This window comes from Elgaria multicarinata, chromosome 18 (genome assembly GCF_023053635.1).
Source record: "Elgaria multicarinata webbii isolate HBS135686 ecotype San Diego chromosome 18, rElgMul1.1.pri, whole genome shotgun sequence".
In the NCBI taxonomy this organism is placed as follows: domain Eukaryota; kingdom Metazoa; phylum Chordata; class Lepidosauria; order Squamata; family Anguidae; genus Elgaria; species Elgaria multicarinata.
In genome coordinates this window covers 24024652-24044419 of record NC_086188.1, presented here as the reverse complement: position 1 = coordinate 24044419, position 19768 = coordinate 24024652, and the positions used below count along the sequence as shown (strand labels likewise).

The following is a 19768-nucleotide window of genomic DNA, read 5'->3' as shown; positions in this document are numbered from 1 at the left end:
ATTTCACCCAATTCTGCCAGGAAATAAAAAAGTAATCAACGGTTCCCTTTATTTAAAAACCAAACTTTAAAGGCAGTTAGCACAAAAGCTCCTGCACATATTTGTCTCAAATTTCACAGGCGTAATGCCTCATAAGCAGCTTCCCAGCCTGCAAATTTCACCCAGTTCTGACAAACAGCTGTTGCAGATGTCACATGCTAGTCAAAGGGAGGCACAAAGCTTCAGTTTTCACAAAGCTCAGGGATTAAACCGGAGTTGAACGGGGTGGACCACTGGATGGGCTGGAGTCAAATCAGGCAGCTGCCTGAATCAGGGTCCAAACTGAATCTTGGAGTTGGTGCAGAGTCCTTTAGCATGTTTCACTGGCTGACAGCAGCCCAAGAGCACGCCCCGGGGCCTCCACTGCTTTGCAGCTCTTGATGGGGGGGGGGGGGTCCAACTTTTGTTGACTTTGGGATACGTAAGTTACGCATAGCAAGCAAATATTAGAATAAATCGCACGTATTAAGTGAAGATGTTGCACACAAAACTAGGTGTGTCCATCTAGGAGACGGTTACATAGCACACATAACTGTGATGTTTCCTTCGCTTAATAAAAGCTTTTGCAGAGGAGGCGAAACTGAATGGTTCTTCACAACTCCGTCACACACACAAATTCACCATACTGCACCCCACTAAAAGGAGCCCTCAGTTTGGCAAGTTAACTCCTGCCCATAAGCCATTAATTGCACTGTGGTTCCTTTCCAAAAGAAGTTGGTACTGTGGTCTGTTCAATGTCTGCTGAAAAAATGCACTAAAAATATTGTGTCCATAAGGTGGGTAAGCAAGAACTGAAGTGCAAAACAAAGACATTTCAGGATAAAGCCGACTTGAGCCTGAATTAATTTAGTGAGAAATGTTATGCAAAAATCTGTGCAGATGTTAGCAAAATCAGTTTAAACTAGCCAACCAGGTCTAAGTTAAACTTGTTAATACAAAAGTTTAAAGCTCCATAATTGTTTTTTAACAAAAAGAAAAAGAGACCAACATTTCAACTTTTTCTCCTGAGAAGCTGTTTGACCAGGGCATGATCCGAAGGCACCTGGTGCAGCCACCTTGCTGATGCCAGGCAGAGTCTGGGTCTGGTCAGGGCTTAGAGAGGAGAGAGGCTGGGAGCTCCATAGAATCATAGAATAGCAGAGTTGGAAGGGGCCTACAAGGCCATCGAGTCCAACCCCCTGCTCAATGCAGGAACCCACCCTAAAGCATCCCTGACAGATGGCTGTCCAGCTGCCTCTTGAAGGCCTGTAGTGTGGGAGAGCCCATCACCTCCCTAGGTAACTGATTCCATTGTCATACTGCTCTAACAGTCAGGAAGTTTTTCCTGATGTCCAGCTGGAATCTGGTTTCCTTTAACTTGAGCCCGTTATTCCGTGTCCTGCACTCTGGGAGGATCGAGAAGAGATCCTGGCCCTCCTCTGTGTGACAACCTTTTAAGTATTTGAAGAGTGCTATCATGTCTCCCCTCAGTCTTCTCTTCTCCAGGCTAAACATGCCCAGTTCTTTCAGTCTCTCTTCATAGGGCTTTGTTTCCAGACCCCTGATCATCGTGGTTGCCCTCCTCTGAACACGCTCCAGCTTGTCTGCGTCCTTCTTGAATTGTGGAGCCCAGAACTGGGCGCAATACTCTAGATGAGGCCTAACCAGGGCCGAATAGAGAGGAACCAGTACCTCACGTGATTTGGAAGCTATACTTCTATTAATGCAGCCCAAAATAGCATTTGCCTTTCTTGCAGCCATATCGCACTATTGGCTCCTATTCCGCTTGCGATCTACAACAATTCCAAGATCCTTCTCGTTTGTAGTACTGCTGAGCCAAGTATCCCCCATCTTGTAAGTGCTCTTGAATTCCAGGATGGAAGAAAGGTGGCATATAAGTGTATGAAATAAATAAATAAAATAGGTGGGTTTCCATAATTATTTAATATCTTCTGCTCCTGTATCACTCCTCAAGGCAGTTTGTAACGCACAAAACATAAGAGGAGCCCTGCTGGATCAGACAAGTGGGGCAATCTGGCATTCTATATCCTGGAGTGTCCAGCCAGGGGCTTCTGGGCAGCCGGCAAGCCGGCCACAGCCCACAGCCCACCCCCAAAGCACATGGGGAGCAGCAAGGAAGAAGAGGAGGAGGAGGAAATAGGACGTTTAAGGGGTTAGCGGTCTGACAGGACTGCAGGACCCACCACCCAGTCCCCCAAAAGAAGGGCTAAATGAAAGGTACCTTCCTACCAGGACTCAGAATTAAAACAGTTTGCAAAAAGGAAACTTTCACTTCAACAGAAAAGAGGAGAATCATCCTAGGAACCTTTAAAACAATTGATCGTTCAGAGTTAAAATAACATAACCAGGACAATGTGGTTATAAAAGTCCACATTTTAAGAGAATCCCAGGTACAAAGCAGGTCATCACAAACTTTGACCAATCACAACAGCAGAGGACAGGATTTTCTTGCTCCCTCCCTTCTCTTGCTCTCACTCTTTTAAATGTCAGGGGATGGGGGGTGGGGGGTGGAATACAGCACACTAATTGAAACAATGCCAAAAATAATACAAAAAATAGAAAATAGAAAAAATGTATTTACAAGTCATACATTACTATGATCAGAACGCACAAAGACAACGGCTGCTATAATACATGCATTGGGTCAAGAAGGGAGCGACTAAAAACCTGTAATGGATAAGTTGTAAAAAACAAACAAACCCGCAAACAAAAAGGGGGGGGCAGGAGGTGACGGGCTTCAGCTTTCTCCCTCCCCTGGGTTTGCTACATTGATGGAAAATCAAACAGTCCCCTAAAATCCAGGAGTACACTCAAGTACAAAATACTACACTTGGTTTTTTAAACTGAAGATTCACTCATGGAGCTGGGGTTGGGGTGGGGGGGTTGGGTGGAGAAGAGACAGCAGCATATTTGCAGATTCATATACAAGAAAGCCATAGTAAACTGCTCTACATGCTAAAAATTACAGCAAGCCCCTGTCAGCTACAAAGCATGATCCTAGCAGGTCTTTCCTTTGCATATGCATATGCATATATATATGCATATACATATGCATATGCATATATATATATATATATATACACACACACACACACACACACACACACATACATACACACATATATATATGCATGTGTGCGTGCGTGCGTGCGTGTATGCGTATGCGTGTGTGTGTATAAAAGACGTGCCCTTTTTCACTGCAACATGACATCTGGGTGAAAATGTATCTAGTTACAACAAAGTCTTTATATTGTGTACTGCAAGAAGTCACTCAATGTCTGTGGATTTAATAAGTCACCTCACACCACAGAAAATATTTAATAAATTCAAAAGGAAAAAAAAAAAGATTATAGCGACAGAACTTCTGTCTCAGTTCTCTCTGAAACCGGAGTCCAACAGAAAAACTGGTTCCAAAGTACTTGCGGGGGTTTCCAGGAAACTCCAAGTGCAGCAGCCATTTTTTCTTGTAGTGTTCCCATGTTCAACGACTCTGTGCCGTTTTCACCAGAAACTCTGCCTCCTCCTCCCCGCAGAAACACCTGATGATCTGGCACTAATCCGTAAACAGATGGAGGGGAAGGAAGAAGACGGAGGCAGGCGGCTGCTGTTGCAAACTGTCTCCAGTTCCAACTAGGGATGGGGGGGGGGAGAAGGGGGAGGGGGAGGGGAGGGGGAAGGCTCCCCACACCTTTGCTCTTTCCTCCTTTAGATACAGCAAGTCCTGGGTGCAAGTTCCACAAACGGGCAATTCTCCTGAGTACCAGCCCAGCCTCAGGGACGGACAACCAAGCTGTGAGCCAAAAAAAAAGGACCAGGTAGAAGTTCCGGTCACTTTCCATCCGTTCCATCATACCTCTAAGAAACGTGAGCTGCTGGACTTGGAGTGGAATGGTTCAGACCACATGCGACGCAGATCACCCTAAGGAAGGATACAAAAGGGGAGAGGATGTGAGTGCGCACGTGGGGGGCGGGGGGGAGGCAAGACCCAGAGCTCGAAGCCAAATCCTCTTCCCTGCTACGACCCTGTCTTCACGGGCTTTATAGCCTCTCCTTCAAGCCCACACGGCCTTCTACATTCTGCCTCCATATAAACGTCGTGCCACATCTCCCACGTTTAGGCCCATCAGTGATGGACTGAATGACGGAATCTTAAGCTCAATCCAGGCAAAAACAGGTGCTGCGTTTATAGAGGCCTGTGGAACGCAACCTGCTCTGGATGCCCCCCCCCCCCCGAAGGCCCAGGTTTGCTGTCAAGTGGTTCTCTCAGAACTTCCCCAGGTCCTTCAATTGTGGACTTTAATCTCTGCTGAATGGGCTTTACACAGCAACCGGGTTCACAAATAACAACAGTACAGAGGTTGTTTAACCCATGGGTTATTAAGAACATCAGAAGTGCCCTGAGGCTGGATCAGACCGAGGGCCCATCTAGTCCAGCACTCTGTTCCCACAGGGGCCAACCAACAAATCAGGACATGATGCATCAGCATCCTCCCACCCATGTTCCCCAGCAACCAGTGCATATAGGCTTACCGCTGCTCAAGGCACTGCTTGGGCTCTGCAAAATTCTGAGTCCAGGTAGGAAGTGGGATGCCTTTACTTTAGCCCTTCTTTGGGGGGACTGGGTGGTGGGTCCTGCAGTCCTGCCAGACCGCTAACCCCTTAAATGTCCTATTTCCTCCTTCCTTGCTGCTCCCCATGTGCTTTGGGGGTGGGCTGTGGGCTGTGGCCGGCTTGCCCTGCTTGCCGGCTGCCCAGAAGCCCCTGGCTGGACACTCCAGGATACAGAATGCCAGACTGCCCTACTTGTCTGATCCAGCAGGGCTCCTCGTATGTTTTGTGCGTTACACGCTGTGTCAGAAGCTTCCCACAAACTTAACTCCCGTCAATCTTACCTTTAAATAGGCCATAGTGAGGAGTGGCAATAAGGTGAAGGGTACCAAGTACAGTAGTGCAGGCTGGGCTGCCCGGTGAATGCGAGAAGCAACCGTTGCTGTTAAGAGCCCTACAAAACAAAGGCAGGCAATACAATGTGACGCGGGATGGCAGGTTGCAAGGCTGCGTTAATCTTTAGGGGGGCAAAACCAGTGGAGTTCATCAACACCTAAACAGGCCGGTCGGCATGCCTGGTCCAGTCCTGCGCTGCAGCGTGACTTCACCCACTCCTGCACCCCCAGCCTTACCTACGAAGTATCCAATGAGAGTGCAGTGAAAATAGGATACTTTCTGCATGCGGCCGGAAATGTTCCCTGGGCCCGCCGCACCACAGGAATCGCTGTTGGCTTGCTTCTTGTAGTTGTCGTAACGCAGGACGAAGCACAGCAGGAGGCCTGGCATCACAATGTCTCCAATTCCCAGCATGGAGAAGTGGCTGCCTGTGGAACTGGAAAACAAGGAGCCCGGTTCACATTGGATCTCGCCTCCACCCCGGCAGCCCTTTCAACAGAGAGGAGAAGCAGGCTTCCAAGCGGGCAAACAGAGGTCCTTGGCCTCTTTTTAAAATGTCATTTCAACAGCAAGAACATTACTCAAGATGAAAAAGCCAGGAAGCCTCCAGTGAAGGACACGGGGCAAAGAAACCTAAGCCTACCTTGGAAATACAAGTTTGCCAGGCAGTGACAAGCGGGGGACATCGCGACCGACGTTTGGTCCCAGGTGAAGCTTCCGGGATAGAACATCTAGGGGGTTATCAGCAGGTTGTGTGGCCACTTTCACCATGACGTTGCTATTGAAGATGTAGGCAGAAAAGAAGACCTGGAAAAAAGGGCAAGTGGGGAGGGCATTTCAAAAGCTATTCCTCTTCCTTGTCAACAGTTTCCTCCACCAAGAATTTAGAGAACCAAGGGCAGCTAATACCATCTGCTCCATGTGGCCTCCAAGGAAGAGGGCGAATGAAATGGTGGAAAGCTTAGAATTAAAATGCATTAGAATGCTTTAAGAATGTTTTAGTTTTCTCCCTATTTTCCTATGAAAACCACTTCAAGAACTTTTTAATTAGAAGTAGAATATAAATATTTTAACAAATAAATCTCTCTGGGCACCTAGAGGTTCCTGGGTCAGACTGAGGTGTGCCAAGGTGCTCCCCCTATGAAGAGTGAAAGGGGGGGGGTCCTTCATAACCTGTTTCCCAAGTAGAAGTGAACTTGGGATGGTCACAGGGAATGATACAAAAGAAAAGTGTGACGCACGTTGATTTCATACAAGGAAAAAACCTTTTTAAAAGGCACAATTGACAGATGCAGCGACACCATGGGTTGTGCCTACAGCTGCCTTACGTGGCACCCTGTGACAATACTTCCAGATGCCAGAAGGTAATAAATGCAAGGTCGGAAGAACTCTTTGCATCTGGTAATAGAGGGATGCAAAGGAACTCGGAACTCACCCAGAAGACATCATAAATTAATAGCCCCGACAGCAGCAGACAGGAAACCTTGAGGCTCGGCAACCGGACAAAGGCGATCATTGCAACACACAAGCCCATAGCCAGAGCTACAAAATAGAAGTAAAGCAAAACAGTGGATCACTTCACAAGGTTCCAGTTATTGGTGAACGAACCTAGGGTTACAGACGGACAACTGCTATACCCAGGACATACCACAGTGACAACACGCCTTGGAGTTAAAGTGACAGATAAGTTTCACACTGGAGAAAGTTACCAGTGACCTGATTTGCATGATCAAATTAAATTACGGTGCCTTACGGCTCTTGTAAGGTTATTGGAGGGTTATTACCCCCCTCCAACAAGACATGCCACTGGGGTTCGGATGACATGACAAGCCGTGTCTGGGCAGTGATTATAAAAATCACACCCAGCATGCACCACAATTTAAATAAGCCATTGTGGCTTCAATAATCACTTAAATAATCATAGGGCTTAAACAAACAATGGTGGTTTATTTTGATTGTGTGAACCAACTCAGTGTCTAGTACCACAACCTGACTAGGTCTGGATAGGTTTGCCAAGGAAACATCCACACTTCTGCAGCCAGGACATCCAGTTTTGGGCTCTGTATATATTGTGCAAATTAACTCTTTATGAATGCAATTAATTACATCCATAGTTTAATATGCTTTTCTCAATCTAGGGAGTGATTTCTCTTTGAGTCACAAAGACTAGAAACAGGCTCTTTCAATATTTGAAAGGTGACATGGCCAAGAGGCTGCGCTTGGCTCAACAAATCTGCAAATATACAGAACATACACAGTGCTAGAATATTCATGATCCAAACTTTACTGAGATGCTCCATATTGGTAAGAGTCTAAAGTAATATTATATTAGAGAGTAAGGCTAGGGGAGGCGCGGGTCTGACGAGGCCTCGGAGAGCCCAAGTCACTCAGTGCCAGATGGTCCAATGGGCTGATCCAGCAGAAGGGGAGGGTCCGGTGCGCCTGGCCCTCTTCAGCTGGCTGTTCACGTAGCCTTAATTTTGTATTATTTTAGCTCATATTACTATTATTTATCTACCTAACCTGCTTCAAGATATTTCATTTTAAAAGCAAGCCAAAAATAATGTCAATGAATACACTTTATTATTGTTTGGATAATAGCACAAGCATTTTTTTTCTCCCATAGATGTGAAGATTAATGAGGCTGTAGTTTTCTTATATGTGTATATTCAGGTCGCTTACCTGTAACTGCAATTCTTTGAGTGGTCACCTGTGCATTGACACATTACGGGCTCTGCGCCTGCGTGGAACCACAACTCTGAAACTTCTCTAGCTAGGAGTGCTATTTTGGCAGGAGCCCTTCCCCCACCGTCGCACTGTGGGCGGAGAGGTTCCCGCCCATCTCCTCAATTCCTGGAGACCGACTTGCTGGCCTCGAGGAGAGGGAATCTCTATCGATATCGGTAAGTCAACGGTGGGAGGGTTGTGTGAATGCACAGATGACCACTCGAAGAACTGCAGTTACAGGCAAGCAACCTGTATTTCTTCTGCATGGTCTCTGTGCATCACACATTATGGGAGATTAGCAAGCTGACTCATGAAGTAGATGGCGTTGGCTGCCCTTGGTTCTCTGAACTCTTGGTGAAGGAAACTGTTGACAAGGAAGATGACGTAGTCATCGATCGACTGGGATGAGAGCGATGGTGCCCAGGAGTTCAGTGGTGGTGGCAGTGGGTGGTCTGGAATTGGATCAGACCTCAGGATGAAGGTTCCCTCAGAAGTTGAAGGGAGATCCCCCTTGGGGGAAGTAGTGATGGACGGTCGCTTGAATGGGTGTGAAATCACAGCCAGAGGCTGGCGATGAGAAGTAATCAAGGTTATAGTTTAATTATGGAGATCCCCACTAGGGTGGAGTCTTTCATAAAGGAAGTCCCAGTTGGTCAGAGCTCACCAGTTATCGTAGTACAAGTGCTGGTTGGGAGAGGTTGGGAGAGACCATGCAGAGTGTCTCTATCCCAGTCCCTTTGTCTAACCGGGGACCAGTCTCTATAGTGTAGACTCCTGGGAGTGGACTGACTGTGGTGAGAGTGGTCCTGCCTGATCGAAGGGCTGCGGGAAGTGGTGTGGCTGCATATCGATAGGAAGCGATGGCTCCGGATCTTGGATCTTGCCATCCCACGTTGATGCTGTGTAGGCCCTCCTCAAGGGGGAGGAGGTCTGCTGGGGCGTCGGGATCAAGTGTGGCTCCAGAGGGGTCGGTATTGATTCTCTTGCCACTGATGCCCGGATTGGTGAATCCAAGAGGGGTGGAAGAATGGACTTTTTGGAGCCTTCTCTCACCTTTTCTGCCTCTGGTCCCCGTTTGGAGGAATATTTCTTCCTGCTGTTGCCATTGAGAGGCCAGGCGCTTGTAGATCCGATTGACCCGTGGTTAGAGTTGGGGATCTTTGATGATGAGGCAGAGTAGGGTCCATAGTTGGATTTCTTTGGATTGACGGCTCAAAGAGTCTGTTCTCAAAGGATGGCTCTGAGCGACTGCGTCTTGTTTCGAAAATCTCATACAATGAGCTTAAGCCTCAACAATGTGTCCTTCTCCCACACAAATTAGGCACAAAGAATGACCATCGGCCAAAAGTAGTTTACTGCCACAACGCACACATTTTCTGAATGGTACTTTCAGTGCCATGTGCTCGGGGAGCAAGGCCCCAAAATGCCCAGCCAGGAGAATAGAAAAAGAAAATATATATTTTGGTCTTTTGTAAAGAGATAGAAGAGAAGAATGAAGAAAAAGAAAAAAATAGAAGTGAAGCAATCCAGAGGAAAGGATCAAGTGATCAGAGAGAAGCTTCCTAAGATGCGTCCAGCAAGGCAGTCGAAAGAGAACTGAGGAGATGGGTGGGAACCTCTCCAGTGCGATGGTGGGGGGAGGGTTCCCACCAAAACAGCGCTGCTAGCTAGAGAAGTTTCCAAATCATGGCTCCACACAGGTGCAGGGACCATAACGCGTAATGCACAGAGACCACAAAGAATAACTACAGCAGCAGGCACACTCACAATTCAATCCACACCCTGGGAAATATGTGTTTGTTCTGACACAGAGATTCATCCGCATGCTGAACCAAAGCAGTGCAAAGCGGCACTAACTCAGGCAGGAAACACACACCCTGGGATGTTGCTCACATTTCCTTTTTATTCCTCCCCGCTACTCACTTCTAGTGCGCTGGTGTCCAAGTGAAAAAAAATGCCCACTTACACATTGCAAATGCCCCTTTGTGGGGCAGTTAGCCTTCACCAAAGAATGCTGAGCTAGATTAACCTTGCTTAGCTTGTGAGACCTGAAAGGCTCACACACATGACAGCATGAGTCAAAGCTTAAATAAAATAATGAGATTAGCAAAGTAACATGTTTCTGAACTGCTGGTGCATCCAGTACATTTCAGAGGCTCAAATCACCTGGTGCAGAAGCATCACAGACAAGGGTGCAGGCCACAGTGATTCGTCACAAAAACATCAGCCTCTTTTCCAAGGGGCACAGCAGGAAGCAGATAAAAAAAATTCCATCTTTTCAAGCATGTTAGCTCAAGTCTATGCTAATGTTAGCTCAAACCTGCTGATTTTGAGACACGATTTGGAGTTTTACAAATAGCTTATTCATTATTGTTCTGAAGATTAATTCATCAATTCACAAAGTCATACAGGTTTCCTTTGAGGTAGTCAATAGTGCTGTTGTTTTAAACACGCTTAAATCTTTAATTAAGAACCAAGTATGTTAGGATCCCCTACCTAAGACCAAGAAAGGGCGTTTCAACACTTGTAAAATTAATTTAACCCCCTTCTTACAGTCGGCAGGGTCCTCCTCTTCTACTTCTCCTGTAACGTACAATTTGCCCCTTGGCAAGCAACACATTTAGTTCTAATTATTATTATTATTATTATTATTTATTTATATAGCACCATCAGTGTACATGGTGCTGTACAGAGTAAAACAGTAAATAGCAAGACTCTGCCGCATAGGCTTACAATCTAATAAAATCATAGTAAAACAATAAGGAGGGGAAGAGAATGCCAACAGGTACAGGGAAGGGTAAGCAGGCACAGGGTAGGGAAAAACTAACAGTAGAAAGTAACAGTAGAAGTCTGCACAACATCTAATCTATGCATCCAATACAATTGAACAGTTTCAGGTAAGTTACTAGCAGAGCCAAAGTATAAAATGATAAGAATTCAGTGTGGCGCAGTGGCTAAAGTGTTGGACTGGGAGCCGGGAGATCCAGGTTCTAGTTCCCACTCACTGGGTGACTTTGGGCCAGTCACAGACTCTCAGCCCAGCCTACCTCACAGGGTTGTTGTTGTGAGGATAAAATGGAGTGGAACCCACCTTGGGTTCCTTGGAGGAAAAAAGGTGGGGTATAAATGCAATGAATGAATAAATAAAAGAATTCAAGAAGGCCTTATCAGTCATTGAGTCCAACCTCCTGCTCAGTGCAGGGAATCCAGAGCTAAACCAACTCCCAACGGATGGCTGCCCAGCCCTTTCCTGAAAAGCAAAGCCCCTCACCCCTCAAGACAACTGGTTTCATTGTCAAAGTTCTGCTTCTCCTAATGCTCAACGGAAAACTTCCCTTTTGTAACTGAAGCCCATTAGGTTTCATCAACAAGTCTTTGTGGCTGCCTACGCAACAGCCCTTCGGTATTTCAGGAGTGCCATCACCTCACACTTCGGCCTTCTTTCCTCTAGGATGAACCCACTCAGGGTTCCTTGCCTCACAGGGCTCGTTTTATATTCCAATGACTACCTGAGCTGCCCTCCTACTAAGTTGTTCCAATTTGTCTACATTCTTCTTAAAGAAGTGCAGATGCACATTTATCACAAGACATTCATCTTTGATCAACAAATGCTCATGTTGAGCTCCCATGTATATCCCCCTGGTGGAAACGACAGTTGGGTGAGGAGGAAAGAAAAGACCTGTGCAAGCAGATATGTCACAGACACTGCAAGGCTCAAGGGAATGAACCTACAGAAAAGGGGCCACGAGCTGGAGGCCTCCAACCAAAGCCACCCCCCTGAGGGTTACTGTCTCACTCCTACCTGACAATCCAGGGGCTAGAGAGGATTGTAGCATGAGTAACATCTGTGGCAACGGCATTTACCAGGCCACATTGAGAGAGAAACCCCCAACCCCACCGACAACGTGATTCTTCAGGAAATCCAATTGCTGACTAGGGCAATATAACAAACTCAAAACTTATGGCATAGAAGACTACATAAACGGAATCTTGATACACTAAATATATAAATGTTTAACGGAAATGGTATGTTTCTAGATATTTCCAACAAGACTACTCTCCATTGGTAAGACTGGGCAAGCATGAAGATTGTCTAATGGAGGAAGAGCAGGTCAAGTGAACCTCATGCCATGGTAGATTCAGCCAGACGTTAAGTTATTATATCACCTGCTATGACAGTTTCATAAGAACTGTCTGCCCAACCCCCAGGGCAGAACACCACACTGAGGAATAAACCCTCCGACACTTAACTGGATTCATCTGCCGGCATTTTGGCTAGTCTGGTTCCGCCCATTCTGCCTTTGGCCCGGCCCTCCCCTGGAATACAGCCCCCAAGGAAGAGTTTCTCCAAAACTGAATCTGGCTCTGAGGTCAAAAGAGGCTGCACACCCCCACATGACATCAATAGCTCAGAGGTTGGGTGTGTGCGAGAACTTCTCCCTGAGGCTCATGACTCCCTCTCTCAAATGGCTTTCTGGAGAGGGTGCAAAGCCGTGGGGTTTTTGTCTGACCTTCAGTTCAAATGGCCAGTTCGACTGTTCAGAGCTGTGTATTTTGTTCTAGTTTGCCATTTCTGTTTGTTTTATATATGTAAAAAGATGGCTAACAAATTGTTGGAATGAATGGATATTTCTTCCATGACAGAACTCAGGGCAGTGTGCATAGGGTTCTCAGGCAGCCTCCCATTCAGGCCATGTCTAGATCCAGACCTGCCTAACTTCAGCACATGGCTGCCTCAGATGCCTTCAAGCCCACAACCTTGTCCTAGTATGTGGATAAAAGCTGAGAGGAAGGAAGATGAACAATAAAATAGCAATATAGCAATATTTACAAGGAGAAGAAAATAATTTCCTCTAAGTATTTGAAGTCTACACAACTGTTTATCCCTCCATGAGCGCACTGACGAGGCAGGCGTCATGCCTACGAGCTGACCAGGACCTGGGTTCTCAACAGAAAATGCAACCGTGCTGCACTTCTCCCAACATGTTGGCTGGTCTCTGTGGGATACTATAAGTTAGACCAGCCTTGTAAATAAGCTCACAAAAGTGACCAGCGTGCAAAAGATTATACTAGCCTACCTGAGGGTGACAGAGCAGGGACAGAAAGCTGCATTTCTATGGTGCAGGCAGAGATGGGGGCCTCCTTGCTGTAGCAGCCCACTTGATTTCTATGCTGGGTGTAGCAGGGACGGAGAGCTCCTTCTCTCCTCTGCCACCTGCTCACTCACCTGTACAGAACTTTACCCACATGCCTGCATGCAATTCCTGGTCAGCTATGGCTACCAGGCTTGTTGCTGTGTGTGTGTGTGCGTGTGTATGCGTGCTAACCTACAATAATTTTAACCAGCACACCTTATCCCAACATTTCCCAAGCTCCTGAAAGCAGAGGCTCACCCTGTTTTCTGAATTAAAAGTGGGAAAGTGCTTCATTCTTAGACTCCAGAAGATTTACTTTTAGCATGTGAGAGACAAAAAATGGCATCCCAAGAGCTCTCCTATGTGTGTTTGTCTGTTTGTTTGTTTTAGCCTGCCTCTCAACGGTCTCCTTCCAAACCCTGAACTGTGACTGCTGAGGAAACAACACAGGGCGGGTCATTCTGGTGCTTGAACTGCACCAGGAGCAATGGAAAGTTCCCCTGATACCCAATGCTCTGACAGGGCAGAATTACAGTCAAAAGAAGGAAGCCGTGAACCAGGCAGAGACACAGCAGGCAGAGACACGGCAGGCAGCTTTCTCTTTGGAGAGGGCCTTTGGGTTCACCGAAACCTTCAATTAAGTAATTCATTTCTCTTGCCACACAATTTGGAAATTACTGCTTTAGACAAGACACCCTGCCACGAGAAGCGTAGGGTCCATTTTGAGGACAGATTTCAGGAAGAGTGTATGCTAACCATTTTCACCCCACCACTAGTAGCCCAATTCACAAATTCAACACTTACCATCCATGAGGAGCCAATGCCCCGTTAGGACCCAGATAAGGACGAGCATGACAGAGAGAGAGAAGGAGAGCAGCTCAGCAGCAGTGAAACGTCCACAGCAGCCAAAAGAAATCCTGGAAAACATCACAACACGTTTAAGGCTAAATGGAGAGATGCCGGGGGGGGGGGGGAATCTCAATCTCCTAGGAGATTTGCCAAAGTGACAACGCTTTTGTTACAGAAAGGGTACCAAAAGCTAGAAATCAATATTCTCCTCAAATCTTACTGGTCCTAAAATTAGATGAAAGTGTTATTTCAGATGCTCCATCCTTGGGCCTTCTGCTCAGAGGAAGGAAGGTTCCACCACTGGGGAGTACAGCATGGCTTTGTGTCCATGAAGGCAACAATTAATTTCAGAAGACAGCATTACCCCCAAGCTGTCATACCAGATGGGCTTTCTCCCCCACCCTCTACACACACACCCCTTGCCCTATAATATCTGAAAGCCAATGCTAATGACCTGGGTACAACTACACTAGCTCTTCCTCAACAAAAGGAATTTTAATGAAAAGATGCCCCACCACGTGTCGACAATTATCACGACCATCTCTTGTACAATAATAACCTGCTGGTATCATGAATAGGCTAAGAATAGGCAAAGTATGTGGCTGTTTTCGAGAGAACACAGAAACGTTACAGAAACGCATGGAAAACGTTTCCATGGGTGTTTTACTGTGGTTTTAATTTTTGTGAACCGCCCAGAGAGCTTCAGCTATTGGGCAGTATAAAAATGTAATAAATAAATAATAAATAAATAAAACAGAAAATGCAGGCGAGTGTCACTTCCTCCCTTGCTTCCGCTGCCATAGAGTGGGAGCAGCCATGGGTGGGGAAGCCTGCCGTCCATAAAGCAGGGGGTGAAGTAGCCGCCTCTGGGCACCACTCAGGGCAAGAGGGTGGGAGACAAACAGCTCTGACCCAGAGGGTAACATCTGCTGGGAAATGCTGCGTAAGCTCCTGTTCATTTCAGTTTTGTTTGCCCAGGAGAACATCCCAGCAGACACTTTCCTTCATGAGTCAGGGGTATGGATTTGGTTTTTCTAACTCAGGTATCAAATTGTGGGCCATCTTATTTGCACATTACAATAGAAGTGTGGAAAGCAACAGCAGGACTCACTATTCAAACTTTCTCTCTACCAGTATTAGAGCCCTATCTTGTTGAGTCAACAACAGGTTCTTTGCACTGCACAGAAGAAGAAAAGATCCTTAACTCCTTACTTGTTTTGAGGTGAACAGGGTCGTGTTAAATACTGGCACATTGGGAGCAGAAGGAAAGCAAAGGCTATTGTTGCAAGGACTAGAGAAATGGAGAGAAAAGGAAGCCGTAGTCAACAGACCCACTTTCAATTCTGCAAAAACAGCAACACAGTAAGTAAAAATGAACACATATCAACATCTACAACAATCCTGGAGGCAGCACAAGTTAAACATTAATCATAAACTTCTTTAAAGAGTTTTAGTGGTTTGAATTTTGTCAAAGACAACCAGTAGCCCAAGAAATCTGCTATCAATAAATTATAACCGGAGAACTAAAATGTTCCTGAACAACCCACAAATGGTGCTTAAGGCAGCACTCAAATGACTGTCTCAAAGTGCTCCAATGTGGCTAGGAAGCTCTTCTGAAAGGCAACATTTTTGTAACTGGGCCAGTTAGAATTGCAGAGACAAATTTCCATGGGTAAAGATTAATGAAACGAGCCTAAACACATCAGCATTTCGACCAGTCCACATAGCACAACATTTCTTGGGTTATATAACCCAGGCATTGTCAGGTCCGAGCAGCAGCGAGTGAGCAGGCTCCCTCCTGTGTGCCCGGCTCTTCTGCTTTCAACCCAGGAACATCTGAACCCAGAAGTGTGGACTGTTTAGGGCACAGGTGCTGAACATGCAGCCTGCACAGCCCCTGGAGGAATCCCCTAGAGGGCACCCCCTGCTGCTATCTCCAACCAGAGAGAACAGAGGGACTTCCCTGCTGGCATATCCAATCATAGGCAGCAGCAGGGATGTGGAGTGGTGAGCGTTGGGGTTCATCCATGCCAAGGAGAGAAGCTGCTCTTCCCCACGTGGATGGACACCCTTCTGCTTCACCTGCCCCCTACCTCCTTCTCCCGTTGTGGGAAGGAGGCAAGGTGGGCAAAGACAGGGCAGAGCCAGCCTAGTCCCTGTCACTTCTCCAGTGGAGGACCAAGCCAGCTCTGCTTCACCCATCGTGTTTCCTTCCCCCACTGAAGGAAGGAGGCAGGTTGGGCGAAGACGGGGCGGAACTGGCCAACTCTCTGTTACTCCTCATAGGAGGAGCGAAAGGAACTCAGCCGGCTGGTCTTCACTGTGCACGAGTTAGGGAAAGTGGACTTGACATCATTCCTCAATAGGAGCAAGGGGGACCCAACCAGCTTTGCTTTGCTGTGCCAAGCCAGTTGGGTTGGCACAGCAACAGTTAGGCTTTCCTAGCTGAGGAAGCGTTCCTTGATCCTTGGCCCAAGTGCTGGGTGGAAGAAGATCCATGTGGCACTTGAGCTCAGGAGCAAAGGATATCAGGCCGGTCATTCTGTGTGAACCAGGCTTATGTATGACAAAGTCTGGATCCAGCCCCTTGTTGTCATAGGATGCATGAATGTGTCATACCAGACACCATCTTGGAAGACATACTCTTCTCCCCACCCCCCCAGTGAGAGAAAAGGGGGTGCCTCTAAGGGGATGGTGAAGTACTTTTACCAAAACGAATAGGTTTAAAATTTGCTGCCAATTAAATCAGGAAAACTTTATTTTAAAAGAAGTCAAGTCACATAATCAACTAAACCAGGGGTGGGCAACACTTGTCCCCTGTGCTGCACAGGGCCTCATAGCACTCCAGTGCGTCCTCCACCACCTCTCAAAACTCAGCCTCCAAAAAAACCTCTATAAAATGACCACTGGAGCTGCTACAGAGCAAACAAGCTAATTTTGGCCCTTTTGGCACTCTGTAGTAGCTCTGTTGGCCATTTTGTTTTTATTGTATTTTATTGTTTTAAACTCTCCCATCCCCCACCGTTTCTGACATTTATGGGGCTGTGTGCAGCCCACGGGGGCTAAATTGGTCCTTGGACCTGCCCAGCACTGGGCAGGTCCACATTGAAGCATACATGTGTCTGTGACTTTATAAATACAGGTATTATCTATATGGCAGAGCTGGGGAATCTTTTTCCACACAAAAAAGAAGCCATTGACCAATGGGAGAAGCCAACTGGGAGTTTGGCTGAGGGTGGGCAAAACCAGCGCACAGTGCTGTAGAGGTCATTCACTCTTTGCCACCCCATCTCTCTCTCTCTCTCTCTCTCTCTCTCTCTCTCTGCCACCCCACATGAAATTAGGATGAATGCTGCAAGTAGCTCGTGGGCGGCAGGTTCCACACCACAATTATATGGCATCTTCTAGCAATTAGAATGTTTCTCAAAATATCATAACTGGCAGTCAGCAAAGCTGAATGGTTAGCTATGGACAAGAAGTTAGCAAAACTCTTTGAAATGCAAAGTTCTTGTTTTAGAACATATGACATCTTAGCATTCTGTGCAGTAATTTGTGTCCTCCAATTCAGAGATGAAAAAAGCCATTTCCACTGCCTCAAGTATCCTGCAACAGAATGCAATACAATAATAGTGGAAGACCCCTATTGCCACTCAGCCATGATACTCACAAGGTGTCCTTGGGCCAGACACAAGTACTCAGCCTAACCTACCTCATAGGACTGTTGTGAGGATTAAAAGGGTGAGAACCCTAAGCTCCTTGGAGAAAATGTAGGACAAAAATGTAATAAATAAATATTTATAATTACCTAATAAATAACTTTACTGAGCAATCCTAAGTGGTGGTGATGGTGACAAAGCAAATACAGTACTTCATCCACAGCTCTACTGGCTTGTGCAAACAAGGGCAGAATGTGTGTGTGGGGGTGTGTGTGTGGGGGGGGTGCTCCTCATTTGTTCTTTTTAGTTTCCTTCCTGCTTGTTACAGACACAGCACAGGTGTGCCTCTCAAGTGAATGGTTCAGCTTTAGGGGCTTTACATTTGCTACTGCCAGCAGGAGAACCATAAGTGGCACCTTTCCACCTGTGGAGCTCCCTCTGCCAACAGAGGAGATATTAACCCCTTCCAAAACCAACCTTGGGGAGGCAGGATTGCACTGTTAACATTTCATAGACCACCAAAATACACACATAAATTCGTAGGAACTCAAATTTATCCCTGGTAGAGCTATGAAAAAACCACCCCAAAGCTACTTAAAGAGGAAAAGGGTGGGGGTGGAATGAATTTGAAGCAAAAATAAATAAATGTGCAACTCTCTCCAAAATCTGAAAGTGCTCTGCTTCAGTGCAGTTACATCCTAGCATAACACTAAATACATTTATTTAATCAGCCTGCAAAAAACACATCTGAGGCTAATTAGCCTCAAATGCATGCTTGAAACATCTCATCTACAAATGTCCAATAACGATCCTAGTCCATGTGTAGGACTGGTAAGCGTGAAGAGAAGACAGTCACCTGCTGTGCATATTGTAAAGACAACTTGAACCGAGTCAAAGAAGAAGAACATGACTAAGAGAGACACAGATGCACCAATGGGAAGGAACAGCGCCTGTGTCGAGTCAATGGTCTGGATACCTGTAGGATTTTTGAAAAAGGAAGGAAACATTGGTTATTGGCATCAGACGATACACACATTTCAGCCTTCAGGTACATTTTGTGTGTGTGTGTGTGTGTGTGTGTGCATGTGTGTCCCATTTTACAGCTAAAACCTAGGGACACACTATATGTGAATGTTTTTAAAAATCCAAGTAGCAGCTCAGGCAGGGCCAGGCCAGGCAAGGGGGGAGGGCACTAATCATCCTCATAATTGCAGTAGGTGGGAAGGAGGAGCTTAACCGTTTCCTCCTCATTTATCCTGACACAAAAAAATGTTCCTCCAAGCCTGATATTTATATTGGGAAGAAAAGTTCTTAATGGTGACCCAATACAAATAGCTGCTTCAAATGGGCAGTTTTCACTGAAATCACAGTAGGGGAGGAAAGAATCAAGCTTCCCCCTTTCCCTACTTGCTGCAATCCAACTAATCTTCCCCAACAAGCCACCCACTGTATAGCAATGTGGGGGGAAATGTACACTGGTGGTAGGAAACTGTGGCTGATTAATCAATAGAAAACAGTGGACTGGAACAACAGGTTAAACAAAAAGTTGAACATGGCTGAACAAAAGGTGACAGGTTCACTTGTTCCTACGTTTACACCAATTTAGAATTACCAATATCAAACCAAGCTTCAGGCTGCAGGCTGAAGTTAGCAATCTCAATTTAGGATTACCATACTCAAACCAAACTTCAAACTACCAGTGATAGAAAAACTTCTCTCAAAGAATTTCACCTACATTTTAGGAATAGCTGTTATAAAGTTACATCATTTCACTGGCATATACACTGATGTTTCATTTCAAGTTAACTTTACTAATTCAAAGCAAAAGGAATTATTACAGGGATTTGTAATCAAGGTTTTTGAAAATGACTGCTTTACAAAAACAAAACAAAAGGAACCGCTTTCCATTCTTTTCAGTGGGGCCATGTTCTGCCTTAACTACCAGAGCTCTTACTGTTATTTGTGCTGTTGCCATTGAAGGGCCCGGCTGAACTGCTGCTGTCCTTCTCTTTGTCTTGATTCTCAAAGTCCATGTTAAGGGACCTACAGGCAAAAAATACATGTAAAGTATCTCCTACAAAAATAGCAGCATCAGTGACAAAAAAAAACCTTAAACACAACAGAATAACTAAACATTAAAAGCTTGCTGAAATATTCAACAGCTGTCTAAAGTCAAAAATAGGAAACACAGCAGATTATTTAATAATTTATTTATTATATTATATTTGTGACCTGCCCTTCAAAAGACATTTTTCCAGGCCAGCTATACAAAAAACAAAACTAAAAAATACAACATTAAAATGCTAAATAAAATCAAACTTTGGCCTAGAAGCTTATTAGTTCAGCTGGACCAGGGGAAAGGAGAACATGACAAGAATAAGTCTTGGCCAGTAAGGTCACGTCCTCCTCAACAGGCCT

At 45.9% G+C, this 19768-nt stretch overlaps 1 protein-coding gene across 2 annotated transcripts in view; it reads right to left on the bottom strand.

Annotated features, from left to right (window-relative positions):
• Window positions 1-1943: 1943 nt before the first annotated feature.
• SPPL3 (signal peptide peptidase like 3) overlaps window positions 1944-19768 on the bottom strand; it is a 74665-nt gene continuing 56840 nt past the window's right edge. Inside the window, exons 3-12 of one of the 2 annotated variants that reach the window (XR_010026284.1) lie at window positions 19305-19393; window positions 18207-18326; window positions 14907-14985; window positions 13650-13762; window positions 6419-6525; window positions 5627-5790; window positions 5220-5419; window positions 4932-5041; window positions 3087-3958; window positions 1944-3050 (exon numbers count right to left, since the gene is read on the bottom strand). Coding sequence is in view for 1 of the 2 variants with exons in the window: in XM_063144128.1 (XP_063000198.1) it covers window positions 3887-3958; window positions 4932-5041; window positions 5220-5419; window positions 5627-5790; window positions 6419-6525; window positions 13650-13762; window positions 14907-14985; window positions 18207-18326; window positions 19305-19393 (1054 nt within the window). In the remaining variant the exon portion in view is untranslated. Of the gene's footprint in view, window positions 3959-4931; window positions 5042-5219; window positions 5420-5626; window positions 5791-6418; window positions 6526-13649; window positions 13763-14906; window positions 14986-18206; window positions 18327-19304; window positions 19394-19768 lie in introns of both variants that reach the window. The other variant, XM_063144128.1, reaches the window with a different exon arrangement.